At 46.9% G+C, this 17,638-nt stretch overlaps 2 protein-coding genes across 16 annotated transcripts in view; one reads left to right on the forward strand and one right to left on the reverse strand.

The window, feature by feature from the left end:
• LOC122566558 (protein Wnt-6-like) overlaps window positions 1-17,638 on the reverse strand; it is a 71,959-nt gene that overhangs the window by 49,434 nt on the left and 4,887 nt on the right. For all 9 annotated transcript variants that reach the window (XR_006316555.1, XR_006316551.1, XM_043724050.1 and 6 more), the window contains one exon: window positions 4,839-5,044. Coding sequence is in view for 7 of the 9 variants with exons in the window: in XM_043724033.1 (XP_043579968.1) it covers window positions 4,839-5,044 (206 nt within the window). In the remaining 2 variants the exon portion in view is untranslated. The remainder of the gene's footprint in view (window positions 1-4,838; window positions 5,045-17,638) is intronic.
• On the forward strand, window positions 606-17,281 carry LOC122566501 (neither inactivation nor afterpotential protein C). 7 transcript variants are annotated; one of them, XM_043723847.1, is made up of 24 exons: window positions 606-763; window positions 5,339-5,575; window positions 5,653-5,834; window positions 7,386-7,490; window positions 9,674-10,062; window positions 10,137-10,227; window positions 10,304-10,399; window positions 10,467-10,652; window positions 10,724-10,912; window positions 10,988-11,187; window positions 11,374-11,714; window positions 11,776-11,986; window positions 12,051-12,192; window positions 12,264-12,725; window positions 12,913-13,202; window positions 13,279-13,541; window positions 13,673-13,747; window positions 13,902-14,083; window positions 14,165-14,361; window positions 14,721-14,821; window positions 15,356-15,573; window positions 15,634-15,833; window positions 15,911-16,001; window positions 16,076-17,281. In XM_043723847.1, the coding sequence occupies exons 2-24, from the start codon at window positions 5,362-5,364 to the stop codon at window positions 16,409-16,411; spliced, it is 4,761 nt and encodes a 1,586-aa protein (XP_043579782.1). In that variant the 5' UTR covers window positions 606-763; window positions 5,339-5,361; the 3' UTR covers window positions 16,412-17,281. The 7 variants fall into 7 exon arrangements, 4 of the variants coding, with proteins under 4 accessions (XP_043579782.1, XP_043579802.1, XP_043579825.1 ...); XM_043723857.1 differs by lacking the exon at window positions 606-763 and adding an exon at window positions 4,186-4,208; XR_006316541.1 differs by lacking the exon at window positions 16,076-17,281 and having other exon boundaries at window positions 15,444-15,573.

Here is a 17,638-nt window from a genome sequence, read left to right on the forward strand (position 1 = left end):
CAACTACGTCAGCTAGGACGACCCTGAAGAAGCCACGATAAAGCGCATTAATTTATCGCGCGACCCTCGGCAGATCTTTTTCAAGGCGCATCGATTCAACCAACGAGATTAGAAGCGGGAGAACGACGCGACATTTTTTGCCAGTAGATACCCGTACCTTGACAATTATTCTCGTGCCCTTGCACTTTGTAATTCGCGGCACGTTTGCTACTGTCGACTGCGAAACAACGACGATTGTCTACGCGAATCTTCGTACACAGCGATAACAATCGTTCTCCCTTTTTCATCATATTTAATCTATTGCTCGCTGATATTGGCGAAAGGGAGAACGAAACTTTCGACGAGACTCGTCGATAATGTGAAAACGACAAACGGGAAAATCGAAAAATATGCACTTGATCGACAAAAGAAAAAACTATGAATACTTTCTCGAAAGGAACGAGAAGCAACAAGGGAGAAAAAGGGAGAGAGAAAGAGAGAGAGAGAGAAAAAGAGAGAGCGAGTCGGAGCTGGACGACGATCTCGCATACGAAATCAATGAGCTAACAGGCTTGCGAGTTAGCAGTTAGTTAATTAAGTCGGCGTTATTGGATCATGGAAGCCAAGCACCCCTCCCCAAGCAGCACCCCCTCGACGCAATCGTGACTACCACCCTGCACGAGCGTCGTAGAGCTCGGCTCTTACTCCGGCATACGAGCATTGCGAACATTGCGAGGGTGGACGCCGCAGGGCCTGCACAACCTGCCAGACGTTTTAATTAGAGGTGAGTTTCATCGCGAGCCAACGCTAAGAGCATCCCTCCCCTGTTACTTGTCCCTTACGAGTAAGTGTTTTGCACCTTCCGTGAAAACCCTTCGTTTCGTCCGTTGCTAGATCTTTACACAGGCAAACTCCTCTCTAGCGTGTCGACTCTCCGAAATCCGATGAAAAGAATCGGCGACGAGCCGTCGAGAAAATTCGTGCGATCGAATAAGCCGCGTAAACAGCCAGCCAGTGATCTCGTTCTCGTCAGATTCGCCCTTCCGATCGGTCGCCAAAAAATTCCCGCTTGTTAGTTTAATTACGCGGCGACTCTTTCCACGCCTCGTGGCTCTAATCATCTAGTGGATCAACGTGATCTCGATTCGAAAGGCGATCGTTCGACGAACGAGTGAAGTTTCACGGTATATTCCGATTACGTGCACTTATCCGGAGCCCGGTCGAACTCGGAAGGAGCCGTATTATCGCGAACGGCCTCGAGATGTCACGAGATCGCGAACTTCGCCGCCGAGACACCGTTATCGTTTTCGGATCGCGAATAATACCGCAATTAACAAGTTTCGCTCGAAGGTCGGAATGGATAGAGAGACAAAGAGTTGGTGAAAAAGAGAGGAAGGGAGGAAAAGGGGAAAGACTGGAAGAAGCGTATCCATGAGAAGGAGAAGGAAGAAGAGGAGGAAGAAGAAGAAGAAGAAGAAGAAGAAGAGGAGGAATAGTGGAAAAAGGAAAGAAGGTGTATATGCGATGTGCTTTACGTTCCACGGTGCGCGTCTCGAAGGTGCCGGAACATGTGTTTCAGGATGTTTTGCGACGAGAAAAAGAGAGAAATCCGTAAATACAAAGAGAACGGGAGAAGACGGAAGGTAGGTGAGCTGCGAGCCCCGCGGAGAACGTCCGTCTCGTAGCGGTGCTGCTACCGTGGAGGTAAATCCAGGCAGGTGTCGTTTCGAACCAACTTCGGTCGAGCAAGAATGACGAAGACGGACACGCGGTAGTTGGACCGACGTATCGGTATTTCTAACGAGAACGAGAAGGAAGATGAAAAAAAGAAAGGACAAGAGGTACATTGTGGTAAGACAAGATCGAAAGAAAGAGACGAGGGAATCGTAAGCGCGAGCCGCGAGCTCGAGGAGAATATAGCGGAAAGTTAAATGTTGCATGAGCTTCGAGGAAGAAGAACAGCGGCGAGATTCTCGGTATCGATTAACCCCCTGACGGAAATAACGTACGACCGGCAACGAACGAGCGATTTTTCGAGCCTGGCTCGATCGCGAGAATAGCGACACCTCCGCCTCGGAATCCCAAAGAGGAGAACGCGTTATCTGCCGAAAGGATCGATCTTCGAGAATCTGTAAAAGGTAGCGGAGAGAAAGAGAGGGAAGCAGAGGGAAGCAGGGGGAAGCAGAGGGAAGCAGAGGGGAAACAAGGAGAGAACGGAGTGCAAGAAGCGGAAGCCTCGTGCCTCATGGGGAAAACACCGCGTCTCGTCTGCCACCGAGATCCGCGTACCTCGACGATCCGTCTGCCTCGTCGATCGGCGAGCTTCGATATCGTCGCGCGTACCGATACGCGACGACGTCGGTACACCAGTTTTTCCGCAAAGAACGAGAGGCGGCGTGATAGCCGACGAAACGGGAATCGATCGCCGAATCAAGAGAACGACGATTTGCGTTTACTAGTTTTTCCGATTAACGAGGTGAGACGCGTCGTGTTTAAAGGTACGATGATTCTGCGGAGAAACAGAAAAGTGAGAGAACAAGCCACTTGTCACCAGTTTACCGTACTTTCCGGCGAAAGGAGTGTCGAACCCTTTTCAACCGGTCCGAACCGGTCGGCTGCCGATCGTTTTCGGCTTCTACGCCTCTTTTTCTTCCTCTTCTTCTTCTTCTTCCACCGCCACTACTGGCGTTGCTGCTTCTTCCCAGGGATTCGCGGTGCTAACATTCCGGCGCTATAGCAGGAGACCTTCCTCGGCCAACGGATATCGACTTTCCCACACGGTTCTTTTCGGGGAGTTTGCGTTCGAAACTTCGAACCCGCCCAACTTTCGTTTCGCTTCGCTTAGCCTTATCGGCAGCGAAGGGAGACGAGCGCGGGAGTAGAAGAAATAGGTCGGACGACGATAGAAGCGACGAAGATAACGAAAGTGACCGAGGTGACCGAGGAGACGGAGATGACGGACGAAGGAGATGGTGGTCGATCGAGAACGGTCAATTTTCGATTCGACCGGAGGATCGTGTAGGTCCGCGAAACTTTCCCACAACGATCGTTTCGTCGCCCCCACGCTCGTTCCCTTTTAAAGAGCGCGAGCCCTGCACAGGTTCGCCTCGGAAGAAGAAAAGAGAGAGGACGTGACTCGCGGGCCAGCGCGAGAACGAAGACGAAGAGGAAGAACCGATGGACCGAGTGGCACGGAAAGCTTTTTCTGAAATCACAGGACCCGTCCTTACCTCGCTACCCTTCTTCCTTTCTTCTCGTTCGTCTTCTCGCGACGCGCAGTCGGGCATCAATAATTTAACGCCCTGTCGTACCGATAAACCTGCACCGCTCGACGACCAACAACGAGGAAAAGGAAGAAGCAGAAGGGGAAGGAGCGAAGGTGCGCGGCGCTCGTTCGCGAGAGACCACTGAGAAAACTGAGAGGAAGCGAAGGAGCAGCGTCGTATCGCATACGAGCAGAACAGAACAGAACAGAACCATCGTGTGGACATCGTGGATCAACCCGAGTTTCTTACGTCCGTTCGTTCACATATAGTCAGTGACGCGTCGCCCTCTCGCTCCATACCTCTCTCTTGTCTTCTTTCTCTCCCTTACCCTTTCTCCCTTTCCCTTTCCCTTTCCCTCTTCGATTACAAGCGGCAAGAAGCGGCAAGAAGCAGCATTACACGAGACACGCCGCGCCGACAAATCGACGGATTATGCTGGACGAGCGCCGACCCACCGGGAATAAATGAATTGGCTAACGACGCGAATCCTCTCGTTACTCACTCCCCCCTCCCATACTATCCCACACCTCTCTCTCTCTCACTCTCCCCCCTCTCCTCTTCTATTTTCTCACTCTTCTCTTTCATTTTCGCTTTTCCTTCGCGTTTTCTCGCGGATCAGCGTCTCGAGATTCACGCGATTTCGCGGAATCGTCGTCGCCGATCGGACCGATAGAAAGCCCACGCCTCCGACCGAACTTAAACGCATTAGTACAGAACGAGTAACCTGCATTCACCAGAGGAAAACTGTCGCCAAACGCGACTTATTACCTTGGCAACTCCGCTAACGAATTCGACCAGGCGATTACGTAACTTAGACTAACGATCCAATAACGAAGAGGTTCCCGCTGGCAGTTTCGTGCCAACGAAGCTTATCAACTGCCCACACGCAATAATTGCTATACATAGAGAAAAGCAAAGGTCCATGGAGTCGACCAAAGTAGAACCGCATCGATCGTGTCTTTGGTAAGGCAACTAAGCGAGCCAACCGTAACCCTTACGCAATCCGTAGGATCCGATAAATGGGATGTGCATTGCCGTACAGCAGTTTCCGCAGCCCTACAAGTACCAGATGAGGTCCGGACGGCGAAAAAAACGACGTAACTGACGTTTGACAATTAATTCGGCTTTTCGTATAAAAAAAATTCTACCGCGTTATCGCGTTATCGCGAAGCAACGATGTCAAAGTATCGACAGTGTCTGAAAAATTGTGAAACGTGGTCGTACGATCTATGATCATAGCTGGAAGAGTGAAAAGCCACAGAAAACCCGCAAGTTCTGCCGTATACTGGCTCGCCCCGACTACATCGCGATTACCCGGCGAACGACGAATCGGTACAACTGTAACACGGCTCGTTGGTTATCGCAAGATATTCAGAACTCGAAGAGAGAATGTTCTATATTCGGCGTTACTGTTAGATACTAGGAGATGGAGGAGAAACGCGATGATTTCCGATCCAGAACCGAACGCGATATCTTTCGAATTCCTGACGCAGCTTTAGCCTTCCCTCGTAGAAGCATTCAGGAAGCAAGCTACTAATTAGCGATTACCACTCGTTCACGCGGCACTCGAGAAAGAATATAATTAGCACTCACCTTTGTGCCGATGCGCCATGAAACCCTCGACCGGCCGAACCTGGCCTCTCGTAAAAAATCCGTAGAGCGTTCTCTTCGAAGAGTCATTCTCGACCATCTCGTCGTTCGAACAGATGGAAAGAGGCACCGGTCCCGCTTTCCCGTGAGTGTGAAGAGGTACGCGACGATCTCTTCCTATGCCGCTGCATCGACGCGAGCACTCTATCCTGGAAACGAGAACAAAATTAATGAACTTTTTGTCGTGCGGTTTCCATGGAATGCACCGAGCAGAGGTTTTTCCTCTATGCAACTCGATCGGAACCGTTTAAATTTTATTTCTTCCGTTCTTTTTCCTCTTGTTTGCCATCCACGATAGAATCATTTCCGATTCTTCTTGATACGTTTCGATCGCGCAATCGTTCGTTCCACCGCTCAAAGCCACAACTTTTTCTCCTCCTGTTTTCATCTCGCGTTTAACGGAATATCGAACGAGCAATCGTTTTGTTTTTCCGATGTTTCAGACAGCGACGAGAAACGACCGAAAATGAGCGAGTACGGATACGACAGGAGAGGTGGCAGGGAACAGCACGGACGAGGGGGAGGCAGAGGCGAGCACGAAGACGATCTCGACGATCGAGGAAGAAACACCCTGCAGCGTTTCGATAGCATACAGGATCCCGGAAAACGTTATCTGCTCAGAGAGTGCATAGGTTCTGGCGTGTGCGGCGATGTTTACGAAGCGATCGATCAACAAGCCGGTACAATTTCGGCAATCGGTTTTTACAACTGTCAGTTTCACGATACGCTTTCTTCGACACGCGTCGTATTCTTACAGGAAACAAGAGAGTAGCCGTGAAGGTGCAGAAACTCACTCCTGAGTCACAATCCCTCATCATCGAGGAATACAAGATTCTTCGTGACTTTGCGTCTCATCCTAATCTGCCAGACTTTTATGGGATTTATCGCAGAAGATCTGGCAAGAAGACGGAGTACGATCAAATATGGTTCGTCATGGAGGTAAGGTTTGCCCGAGGGTTCGTCTCGAAGTTACGGTATTATCGCACACGACGTAAGTGTTATTTGCCTGAAACGTTTATATCGCGTTTGAACATCGATCCCAAGATATACCCCGTAACGCCACTCCTCTAACATCGTAATTCTTCGGAGAAAAAAAGAAAAGTTTGGAGACCGCGAACAGACACGGCATGAGAGGAGCGAGGGTGGGGTTCGGGTGGACGAGGCCGAAGGGGTGGGTGAGGAGAAAGAAGGAAAGAAATAAAGAAAAAGGACGGATGGCAACGGCGATGGAAGAGTTGCTGTACGTACCCATGCCAGGACCCGGAGGCAATTTCAAGCATTTGAGACGGTCGAATACACGGATAATTTACGACACGCGCGGCCATTAAACAATCATTAAACTCGTTCGTGTACGCAGGTGAGCCCTGGCACGTCGCGGCCCTAATTTACGGGTGGACCTCCTCGGTGCGCCCGAAATATTATTACTTATCTCAAGCAAAACGTCGATATTCGATTTAACGTATAACGCGTGCACGTTCAACCTTTCCGCTGCTCTCTAAATATCAACGACGTTCCGTTTTTCTTCCTTTGACGCACCAGCCTCGACACGATGTCGCTACGTTTTGTAATTTAAAATTTACCAATGTATTTCTATTTGAAAACGAATTTCACGATAGAACGATAAGTTGCTCGTTATCGAGGATTATACAGTCACGAGATAGTGTACGGGCGAAGATGGGGAACACGGGTAAAGAAACAGGTGTACAATAGGTGACTTGGCACGGGCAACAAAGAAAATAACGACGGTTTTGCAAGTCAATCGATCCCGGTAAAAAGCCCGGTAAACGTTCGCGAAGGCAAGACCAGACCGGGAGAGCGGCAGGCAAGGAACAAGCTGGAAAAGAGGAACGACACGCAACGACAATGTAGCTAAGATTTATCGCCGATGGTATTTCATATCGTATCACGGGCAGGTTTTACGGTTGCCAGTAGACCAAGTTTTCGTGCAGCGCTCGATGCGCTTTCGCCCGAAAGAATGCATCGACCGTGTGCATCGCGTGCTTGTTCCGTCCGCTTAAAGCTCGTACTGTACGACTAAGAGCTTCCCCATCCAGATTCACAGACACGAAACCGAACGATGACGAATTTGCCAGAACGCGAATAAAATTCTTGATTTCAGATCCCTGACGAAACTGCGCTAATATCGCGTTAGAAATAGAAACAAGAACCGTTAACGTCAAATCTTAGATATCGAGATCGCAGGCAATTACGTGAAATCACTAGGAAAATTAAGCTTCTCCTCGAATACTCGATTTAAATTGCTTCCTCAATTTCGCGGCTAAAGCCAAGCTATCAACGCGACGTACGAAGTGGCGACTCAAATCGAAGATTGCTTTCTTAAGCCGTGATTACGATATAATTTTAAGAATCGGCACATCAGAGTGTCTCTCTCTCTCTCTTACGTATCTTAATATACGCAAACAGCATCCTCCTATAGCCCGCGAGTTTTACCTTCTATTGTCTGTTTAATATTCTTTGTACGATTTGTAGCTCTGCGAGGGTGGCACTGTGATGGATCTCGTGCACGGTCTTCTAGCTATGGACAAGAAAATGCGCGAGGAACACATAGGCTTTATCTTGAAGGAGGTGATCCAGGTAAATCTCGCAAAGCTGATAGCTTGACCAAGCGCTGGAAATGCTTCAATTTCTTCGTATTAGATACTATTTCGCGATAATCTCTACGGGCTTTTCATTCGTCGCTTTAATTTGGAACGAACAGCATTTTTGTGATGCGTACGAAACCGAAAGCAACGGAGAACAGGATACCCAAAGCAGGTTACCCGAAAGACGTTACGTATTACGATTCGACTGTAATATTCTTTGGCATATTTCGAGTATAACCAGTGTCATTGCGACCAGGCAGGCATAGGCGTCGCAAGCAGAAGAACCATTTTTGAGGTTACTCAAGTCGAACGGAAGAAGGTAGAGGAAACGAAGAGGAGAAGGAGAAGGAGAAGGAGAAGAAAGAGTAAAAATGACGTCGGAAAGCGGACAAAGGAAGAGGGAATGAGGTAGTTGGTTCCGTAACGCGATCCGAATGTCTTGCGTGGCGTCGACGAAAGGAGCTGGTCTCGCGCGACGGGGTAACTCGCGACGGCATTCACCGAGTACGTATTCGCTTTTACGTACGCGCAAAACCAAGGAGCACGAGAAAGATCGCGAAAGACGCGCGTCAATGGACCGCATTCTACGGCGTATAAATTACAAATAAGACAGGCGAGATAGCTCGCTAATTAACCTGCTCGCAAATGAAAGGCTGCCCGCTCGTTCGCCCTTCTCCGCGCTGTTCGCACAGCGATCTCTCCGGTTGCATCCAGCGGAGATCAAGAGCGCAAAGACTTCCGTCCCATTCTCCTCCGACGCCGGTACCCGCGTTTCTCTGTCCCAGGAGAAGGCTTGTGCGCGCGCGTTATAGTCAAGGACAGAGTTGGAGATCTCGCGCGCGACTAAGGATGCATAGGACCTTACACTCGCGGCAGAAACGTAAGAACGAAAAGAATCAACCAAGGAATAACCAAGAATCGCGACACGGGCGAATTGCGAACGTTTCCCGCCTCGAGGTCTATAATTTTACTAGGGAAAGGATTCGCTCGGTCACAATGGGATAATGTTCCATAATTCCGTTCTCTTTCCTCCTGGAATATAATTTACCTTAATATCGTACGAGACGTTTCTCCGACTCGGTATCCTCTCCGAGCGTCGCGGCCCGCGAAACAACTACGGAAACCGAACGAACACCAAGGAAACATTTAGAAGAAGAAAAAATGCTGGACACCGGAATGAACAGGTGTCATTTACGCGTCAAACGCTGCAACCTGATCGGCGCCGAGGGTAAAACGCGCGTTTCCGTTTCGAATCGTGCGTCGTTTCCTTTCCGTTCGGTATACCCGAGACGTGCTCGTGACATGGTTCGCGGCTCGGTATCCCTGCAAAAACATCGGGACCGCGTAAAATCGATGGGTTCTGCTAATTATCTTCGCCGTGAGAACTTCATGAACCTGATTCCTCAAACCTCAACGAATTCGCGCGCGAATACTTCCTACCTTGGATGCTATTTCTCTGTATGTTGGTGCTACGCTTGCGGATCCATCGACCAATCAACTTCTCATACACGCTGCCAAGAAAAGATAGGATCGATGAAACTGTCAAGTAGCATGAGAGGCTAAGCATTCGATGCGCGTTACCGTCGCGGCGTCGTCAGTTCGCCGTGTTACGCGTTCGATCGTCTCTAGTTTCTCGTACGTTACGCGACAGAAGATCCTCTTTTGCCTCTTTTCCGTGTATCGTCTTCGATCCGATTGATTTCCGATCGAATGAAATTATCGGACTTTGATGCGTTTTCCGCTTGCAGCGACCATATTTACAGAAGCGTTTTTCAACCTATACCGCACACGTGCGAGATTTCCTACGTGCTTCGTTCTTCTCTTTCTTTGTCTCTCTTTGCTCGTCTTACCATCCTTTCTCGTAAAGTGCACGCAACCCCTTCTTCTTCTCTTCGGACGTCGCCTTCTTGTTCGAGTTGGTACGTGTTCCATGGACCCAGTAGCGATTCGTCCACGGTCGCTCGTGCGGTAAATCAGGCCACGTTGACGTTTAATGCCGGCAAATTACACGCGAAATAAATGCCCGCGAAGGTCGAGGAGGTACCGATGTCTACTCTGCCGGCGAAATCGCGCTGCGGAGTATCGAAAGAAGAAGGAAGTCCAGACCAGAGATATTCGATCGCGCTTCGTCGACTCGTCCTCTTTCAAATCTTAAAGAGTCACCCTGTTTCTCAGGCGATGGTTTATCTCAACGAGCACAACGTGATGCACCGTGATATTCGCGGCAGTAATATTTTACTGACCAAAGAAGGAGAAGTGAAGTTGGTCGATTTTGGGCTATCGAAGATGTTCCAAGGCGAAATGGGAAAGAGATATACGTGTATAGGATCGCCGAGTTGGATGGCACCGGAGGTGGCCATGAGCAAAGGCAACAGCTCCGAAGGATATGGTAGCAGAGCCGATGTTTGGGCGGTCGGAATTACAGCGATCGAGTTGGCTGACGGAAAGCCACCGTTTCAAGATATGCACCCCACCAGAGCGTTGTTCCAAATAGTTCGAAATCCGCCGCCGAATTTGTACAGACCGTCCAACTGGTCGCAAAATTTTAACGACTTTATCGCCGAGTACGTTCTCCAAATACCCACGAATATTACAATTTTACGTCACTGACGTTCGCTTCATTCCAATATCGTTGCAGATGCCTCGAGAAAAATCCTGAGAACAGACCGTTCATGGCGGAAATAGCCGAACACCCTTTTCTAGCGGATTCATCCGCGAACGATTTTCTGGTAAGGCGGTAAAAAGATTTTCCTGGAACAGCGCGAGTCCGAGTAGAGTAGGTGATAACGAGAACGATGTTTCTAGCTAGCGAAAGAGATCAAGATATTAATGACGGACGTCTGTGCGAAAGGCAAACTCGTGAGAAGACCGGAAGTAATAGTTCGAAAGGGTTTCCTGAAGGTAACGTTTCGAGCAAACGTGACGTGGTATTGTCACTAGATATACTTTTCTTTTATCTCTCCTCCAGACTCATCAAACAGACCCTCTAGAACCTATGTTCATGGAAGATCTAGCCGCGCTCGAGACGCTCACGGAAGATACGATTTTGGACGAACTACACGAGAGATTGCGGCAAGGTTACTACCACAGCTTTATTGGCGATATCCTTTTGATTTTAAATCCGAACGAGCAACAGGACATTTACGGGTCCGATGTAAGAATCGTGCACCGATCTAACCCGTCAAACGAAATCGCACTAATTTTCGACTCTTCCCCTGATTCCAGTATCACACAAAATACCAATTCAAGTCGCGATCGGATAACGCGCCTCACGTATACTCTGTAGCCGACAGCGCCTATCAAGATGTGCTGCACAACGAAGAGGCTCAATATATTTTACTAGCCGGAGAGAGCAATTCGGGGAAAACGACCAACCTGATGCACCTTGTTCGACATCTCATGTATCTAGGAAAAGTAAGCGATTATCGGCTGAATCGCGTCAACCGAACAAGCTGTTTTTCCACCTGATCGTCGTACGTTTGATTCCAGAGCTTGCAAGACGTCGGGGCGAGATTAATGCGAGCTATTAAAGTGATTCACGCTTTCAGCAACGCTGCCACGCCTCTAAATCCTAATTCGACCAGGTGCGTGCTGCAACTGGAGACAACATACGGAAGTTCTGGGAAAGCCTCCGGCGCCATATTTTGGTTATATCAGTTAGAGAAGTGGCGAATTTCTACCCGCGACAGGTTAATATCGTGATCTGCTATTTACGCTAGCGCGCATTAAGTTGTTCCATTACTGGATTCTGTGCAACTAAAACTAGCAATTTACTCGTATGTTAGATTTCGAGATTGCGTTGCAACTTTAGCGGTAGATCTAATCGTACGTTTATCGATTGGTCACGGTAGTCGCGAGATATATCTTCTCGACAGGAATCAATCGAATTTTCACGTGCTGTACTACTTTTACGACGGCCTCGACGCCATAAGCAAGTTGAAACAGTATCATCTACCACCGGGAAGAAGGATGCGATACCTCAGAATAAGCGAGAAGGGAACGGAGAGGAAACGATCGTTCAAAGTTCGAAACGATCCACGCGGGAACGTGGCTAAGTTCGAAGAACTCAAGGAAAATCTGACAATCTTAGAAATGGAAGAGTATTGCGAAACTATCTGGAAGACATTGGCAGCGATTTTAAATCTGGGAGAAATTCGTTTCGTCGAAGGTAACAACGGGGAAGCTGACATGGACAACCACGATGCGGCCAACAGAGGTATGAAATATCAATATTTTATCCGTAAAGCTTTATGTCTAAATGACTTTTCGTATTTCAGTCGCCCAACTTCTTAACCTAGACGAAAAGAAATTTAATTGGGCGTTGCTTAATTATTGCGTGATCGTAAAGGGAAACGCCGTACGTAGAAGGCACAGTTGCGAGGAAGCGAAAGAAGCGAGGGACGTATTAGCTAACACGATCTATCAGCGATTGGTCGACTGGATAACGAATACTATCAATTTCAAGTTTACGGTTACTCGTGCTCTATTGTGAGTTTCGAAACGAAATTGATTAACAAGATGGAATTATCTAAAATATATGCGTACCTTTCAGCGGTGACAAATACGCGATTAACATAATGGACATGTTTGGATTCGAGTGCTTCGCGGTCAACCGACTCGAACAGTTAGTGGTAAACACCATGAACGAACAAATGCAGTGTTACTACAACCAAAGGATATTCGCTTGGGAAATGGTAAGGTTTCGTGAAAAATTCTACTCGAATTTTTAGGCGGATAAGATTCTTATAACGATCTTGGTCCATAGCAAGAACAAGAAGAGGAAGATATACCGATGCAACGTTTGCACTTTTACGACAACAAAGACGCGATAGATCAATTAATGAGCAGAGACAGAGGTTTATTCAGTATAATCGATAATGCATCGAAAAATATGCTCGATTATCAATATATCATAAACAAAATCCAGCAACGATCGGGCAATGTTTATGTAAAACCGGTGAGTTCTCACGAATTTACGGTCGCTCATTACACAGGGAAATTGCTTTACGACGCTAGCGAGATTGCCGAAAAGAATCGCGACTTTCTTCCTCCGGAAATAATCGAAACGTTCAGGCAATCGTCCATCGACACCGTGAAAGAAATGTTCACGAACAAACTGACGAAAGCTGGGAATTTGACCGTCGTCGTTGACCATCCGAAAATTGCGGAAAAGAAGACGAGCAAAGGCAAATGGGGCGCGCTCATGCAGGAAACATCGAAACCAAGGGTGAGATTGCTTAATATAATTTCAATGTCTGGTATTTCGTAAAAATAAAATAAATGTAGAGAAATGTAAAACGAAAAGCGGAAGGGTAAAAGAAAGTGATACGCTATAATCGACGGTCTACCGAAGAAATGGAAAGGATCGAAATGTAAAAATTGTGATCACCTCGCGATTATTATTTTATAAACAGAGGTATAACACCGCATCCCGAGGGCAATACTCCCAGACACGGAAATTGAGAACGTGCGCGGCTACCTTTAAATCCACCAGCCTCGAAATCCTTAAGAACCTTTCGGCAGGTGGCGGAAGTAGTGGTATCCATTTCATCAGATGCATAAGATCCGATCTCGAAGGGGCGCCCCGTGGTTTTTATCGAGACGTTGTCAGACAACAGATCAGAGCGTTGGCTGTCCTTGACACTGCCAGAGCCAGGCAACGTGGTTACCCACATAGAATATCTTTCCCAGAATTTCTTCGAAGGTAATCTCCTCGAGTATCCTCGTAGATTCGTCCCGTACACCACTTTTGTCACATAAAAATAATTCTTCCGGCTTAGGTACCAATTCCTGGCTTTCGATTTCGACGAGAATGTCGAAATTACCAAAGACAACTGTCGATTGCTACTGATCAGATTAAAAATGGAAGGCTGGATAATTGGGAAGACTAAAGTGTTTCTGAAGTATTACAACGAAGAATACCTTTCGAGGTTGTACGAGACTCAGGTGAAAAAGATAGTAAAAGTTCAATGCATGATGAGGGCCTTTTTGGCACGCAAAAACATGGCGTCGAAGATCACGAAGAGCGTAAAGAAAGAAGTCGGTAGGTACACTGTTTGTCAGGAGAAGCAAGATCGAGCGCGAGCCGATTCTCCATTCTGCCGCGTTTTTCGCTTTTCGAGAGGCCCGTACTTCTCCCGTCCCTGTCGAGAAATTTAACGAGTATTTTTTCAGTGAAGAAAGCGTCTATAAACAAGGACGAATCGGTGGACATGTCGGAAGATCAGGCAGCGTTGATGATTCAAAAAGGTAGGGAGCGGGCGAAGAAAAAGAATCGAGCGACAAAAGAGATTTGATTTTTGACGAGCCTGATAGTTGCTATTTTCATTCGTGCATTCCATTAATTCGCTCACGACGTTTCTCGCGAATTGTATGATCAAGCGATTTCTTATATGAAAAATAGCATACAGGGGACACGTAGTGAGGAAGGAGACAGCGCCTCTTCTGGGGAAGGGGAAGATGGATCCGGAAACGATGGACATGATGAAATTCTACAGCAGCAAGTGGAGGTCGAAGAGCGTGTTCCAAGTCCTCCTACGTTACCGTGCAGCCCGCTATCAAGACCTCGTGCAGTTCTCGCAACAAGTGAGTGATTTCCATTTCCAGCGTGGAAGCAGGATAGATAGCTTTCCGAGTGGTCTCATCGGACATTTTTTTCACAAACAGGTGCATCTGTTCAATCAAGCGATAGTAGCATCTCTCACGACGACGAATGAACAAATATCCATAGATCGAGTAGATACAAACGTTTCCACGTCCGCGTATTTAGGCCAGTTGAAACCACCCCAAGTGCACAAGTTACCTTTCAACTTTCATCAAGAGTTACCTTTTCCCGATATGAAGAGAGGAATGGGAGGTGTTGGGTGAGTCGATTTTACGCTCTTCTCCTACCGATATTGTGCGTCGACCCCTCACCATTAGACGTCATTCACCATTAATCGCATCGTGTGTAGCTGACGCATAATTTTCTATGTTTTGTTCGCGTTCTATTAAGAACCAATCGCAAAGAAATTTACGCAAAAGGCAAGAGTTGAAATGTGTTAACACGTTTTTCATGTTTCTCACTTGTTTTTGTCCCACGTGTTCCGCGTTGCACTTTATGTACGCACGCTGTTTTGTCATTATTTTTCGTTCTCCGTTGTGCCGCCTCTATCTCGAGGTAAGAGTCGTTTAAGAACTCTTCGGAGACTTGTGGCGTCAACTGAGAAATACGTTCTCGCAGATCCGCGTCGTCATCGGCGTCTGACGATGAGCACGAAGCCTGGGACGCGCCATTACGGAGACAAACAGTGCCGTGGGCCAACAGGAAGAGTCGTACCAGAGGTGCCTATCACATTTTGTTTCGCTCAGTCGAGATGCATCGATATCGATACTCGCTTCTACACTTTTATCAACGCGAAAACGAAACTCTTTTTCATATCTTTTTCGTACATTTCGAATATCATTCTTCTTTCTTTTTGCCCGATCCGAGTTCGTCGAGTACGCATACAGGGTGCGCCGGATACGCTTTTGCCGATTGGTAATCTACTCCTTAAATTCAAACAAACGACAACGATTCCGATTCCGTGTCACTCTGTGTACGTAGCTCGGCCGACTCAGCGCGTTTTCATCAAATTCCCTTTCTCTTTCAGTCGTAATTACGATCAGTTCAGCCAATGAATCGCATAACTAGTAACTAATCTCGAATCGTCGATAGCGATCAATTGTCACGCAAGATTATTTCGTTTAAGAGATTCGTGTTGGGCGTCGAAAAAGAGTACAAAAGAACAAGAAAAAGATCTCGATTACCTGAGGCGAGTGACGACTCTTTTTCTCGGAGAGAACTCACTCCCCATCGGATTGCTCTGCATTTTTCAGACGTCGAGGTTCAAACAACGAACTCGCCACAGCGAGTGGCGCATTCGGGCACCGAGGGACAGAGTCTGATCGACACTCCGTTTTCCAGAGACCCGAATATCTCGGTCCGATGTCCACCCGAAGAGTCGTCCCAGAACAGAATGGGTAACTCTGGATTTCAACATCATTCGAGCAATCGTAGTCCTGTACCTCCTGCTAACGCTCATAATCCTCGCTCAGTAAGTTTCGCTTTCGACTTATTTGCCGCCGTCATATTTCCTGACCATCTCTCTTTTCAGAATTACGATAGTACCGGATCGATACGCTCTAGAAAACACGCACCGCCTCCACCTGTTCCGTTCAATCAATCGCAACCACCCTTGACGCGCACCGTCGACAATTATAGCTCGGATATTCGAAGTAAAAGCAACGTAGATACCGGTAGCCACGATTGGGAATACGAGGATAAAACTAACAGGAGTAGCGGCAATGCCAATCGGTTCGTTCGCGCTAGGTTAAACCAAACTATTGTTATCAGACGATCCTGAGGAAAGTTTCTTTTCGTTTTCGTTTTAGCATCAATCCGATTCAGGAACTACAGATGATCGGCCGTAAAAGTAACACTGACGGTAACGAAGACAGCGATGAACCACCGTTCAACTTTCAGGTGAGACAAGGAAAAAAGATTACACAGACGCGTGCGTAAGTGTTCCATCTAATCGTCGACGTTGGTTCGAACAGGCGATGCTGAGAAAAACGAGCCATCATCGTGCGTCGATGAAGCGTACACCCGTTTACGACAGCTACTCTCATTCTCCGTCACCACTGCCAGGTTCAGGTTATCGTGGGAATCGCGAAAACGAGTCACACGTTGTATACAGAAGCGGAGGTAGTCGCAGAGATTCTCCCGAATGGAGTCCCAACGAAATGGTCAGAATGTCTGAAAAATATGCGAAGGAGGGAGCCTGGGGAGAAGATCGAACGGGTACCGGGGGTCGAAGCAACGTGGTCTCGGAAAGTGTCACCGAAGAAATTGCACCGGGAATCGTTATCGAAGGTTACGTGGCCGAATTGTAAAATTCGAGCCAACGACGAAAACTCCTTATGTATCGAACCACGGTAAAAACTGGACTAGTTGGAATTGCTAATACCGCGAGAAAAAAAGAGAAGCCTGCAAGGTACCTGTAGCTGCCCCGATGGAAACAAATGCACGACTCGTATGATTTGAAAGAACGATACCCAATCCACTAACGTTGCTGACTCGGAGAGAAATTTTTTTATCCACAAATATGTACATACGTATATTTTTTTAATACTTTTCTTCCTTTGTCTTTTAAATGGAAACAGGTTACCGCAACGATTCGACGATAAGCTTCTTTTGTAACTTTCATTCGCGCCCCGAGCGACCATCGCCACTTTTGTCCGATGTACGATAATTTTCATCGAATGGTTCGTTTTTCTATCTGCCTGTCTTCTCCAACAGTTAGCAATGCTCCTTACCAATGTGCGATATATGATCATTATTTTTTTATTGGCCTTGGACAAATACACACACACACACACACACACGCAAACATACACTCTTGTTCAACCGTTAACGGGTGTTCGCATTATTACAAAACAAAAGAAATAATAATAATAACAGGAAATCAGTTTTTAAAAAAGGTTACAACAATGTACGAGAATACCATACAATGAACAGGATGCCAAAGGTACTTAAGGGTTTGTGTTTAAATTCGCTTTCATACGCTTCATTGCACGCAATGATACTCATTCGCGAAAGAATCAAATTATTATCAACAAAGTGCACCCTGCACGACCGGTTCTATTGCATAGCACGAAACTCCTGTCACTTTTACGAAGTACATATATAGTATTTATAAAAATGTCAACTGACTGATGCACGAATGTTACCAAGATTTTAAAAAATAAAGAATTAAAAAAGAACATAACGACTTGATTTTTGAAGCTATATGCTTGTGTCTCGTTTCGTTAAAGCGAACGCAATACAGCAGCTCAACACAGCGGAAGAAATACTTTATCATACATTAAATATTTATTTTCTTTTTTACAAAAATTTAATTAATACAACAATAAAAATATCTCACGCTCGACAGCGTGATACTGGCCGTTGATAATGACTATAAAAGCGATATATACAACGAAAATATACGTATATAAAAAAAACGATTAGGCATTTGTGGAAAATTTGGTTCATTGACGTATTTTCTACGAACGAGAATAACTTAAACAATGTTCTATCGCGTAAACCTGTACAGCGTAACTATCCTTCCAAAATCGTCC

This window comes from Bombus pyrosoma, linkage group LG1, assembly GCF_014825855.1.
Source record: "Bombus pyrosoma isolate SC7728 linkage group LG1, ASM1482585v1, whole genome shotgun sequence".
In the NCBI taxonomy this organism is placed as follows: Eukaryota; Metazoa; Arthropoda; class Insecta; order Hymenoptera; family Apidae; genus Bombus; species Bombus pyrosoma.

Bases quoted from the DNA above. Each gene is read 5' to 3' on its own strand.
- LOC122566501 (XM_043723847.1), top strand. From the start codon at position 5,362: ATGAGCGAGTACGGATACGACAGGAGAGGTGGCAGGGAACAGCACGGA. The intron at 11,715-11,775 runs GTATGAAATATC...TTCGTATTTCAG, and splicing joins CCACGATGCGGCCAACAGAG to TCGCCCAACTTCTTAACCTA. The intron at 11,987-12,050 runs GTGAGTTTCGAA...CGTACCTTTCAG, and splicing joins ACGGTTACTCGTGCTCTATT to CGGTGACAAATACGCGATTA.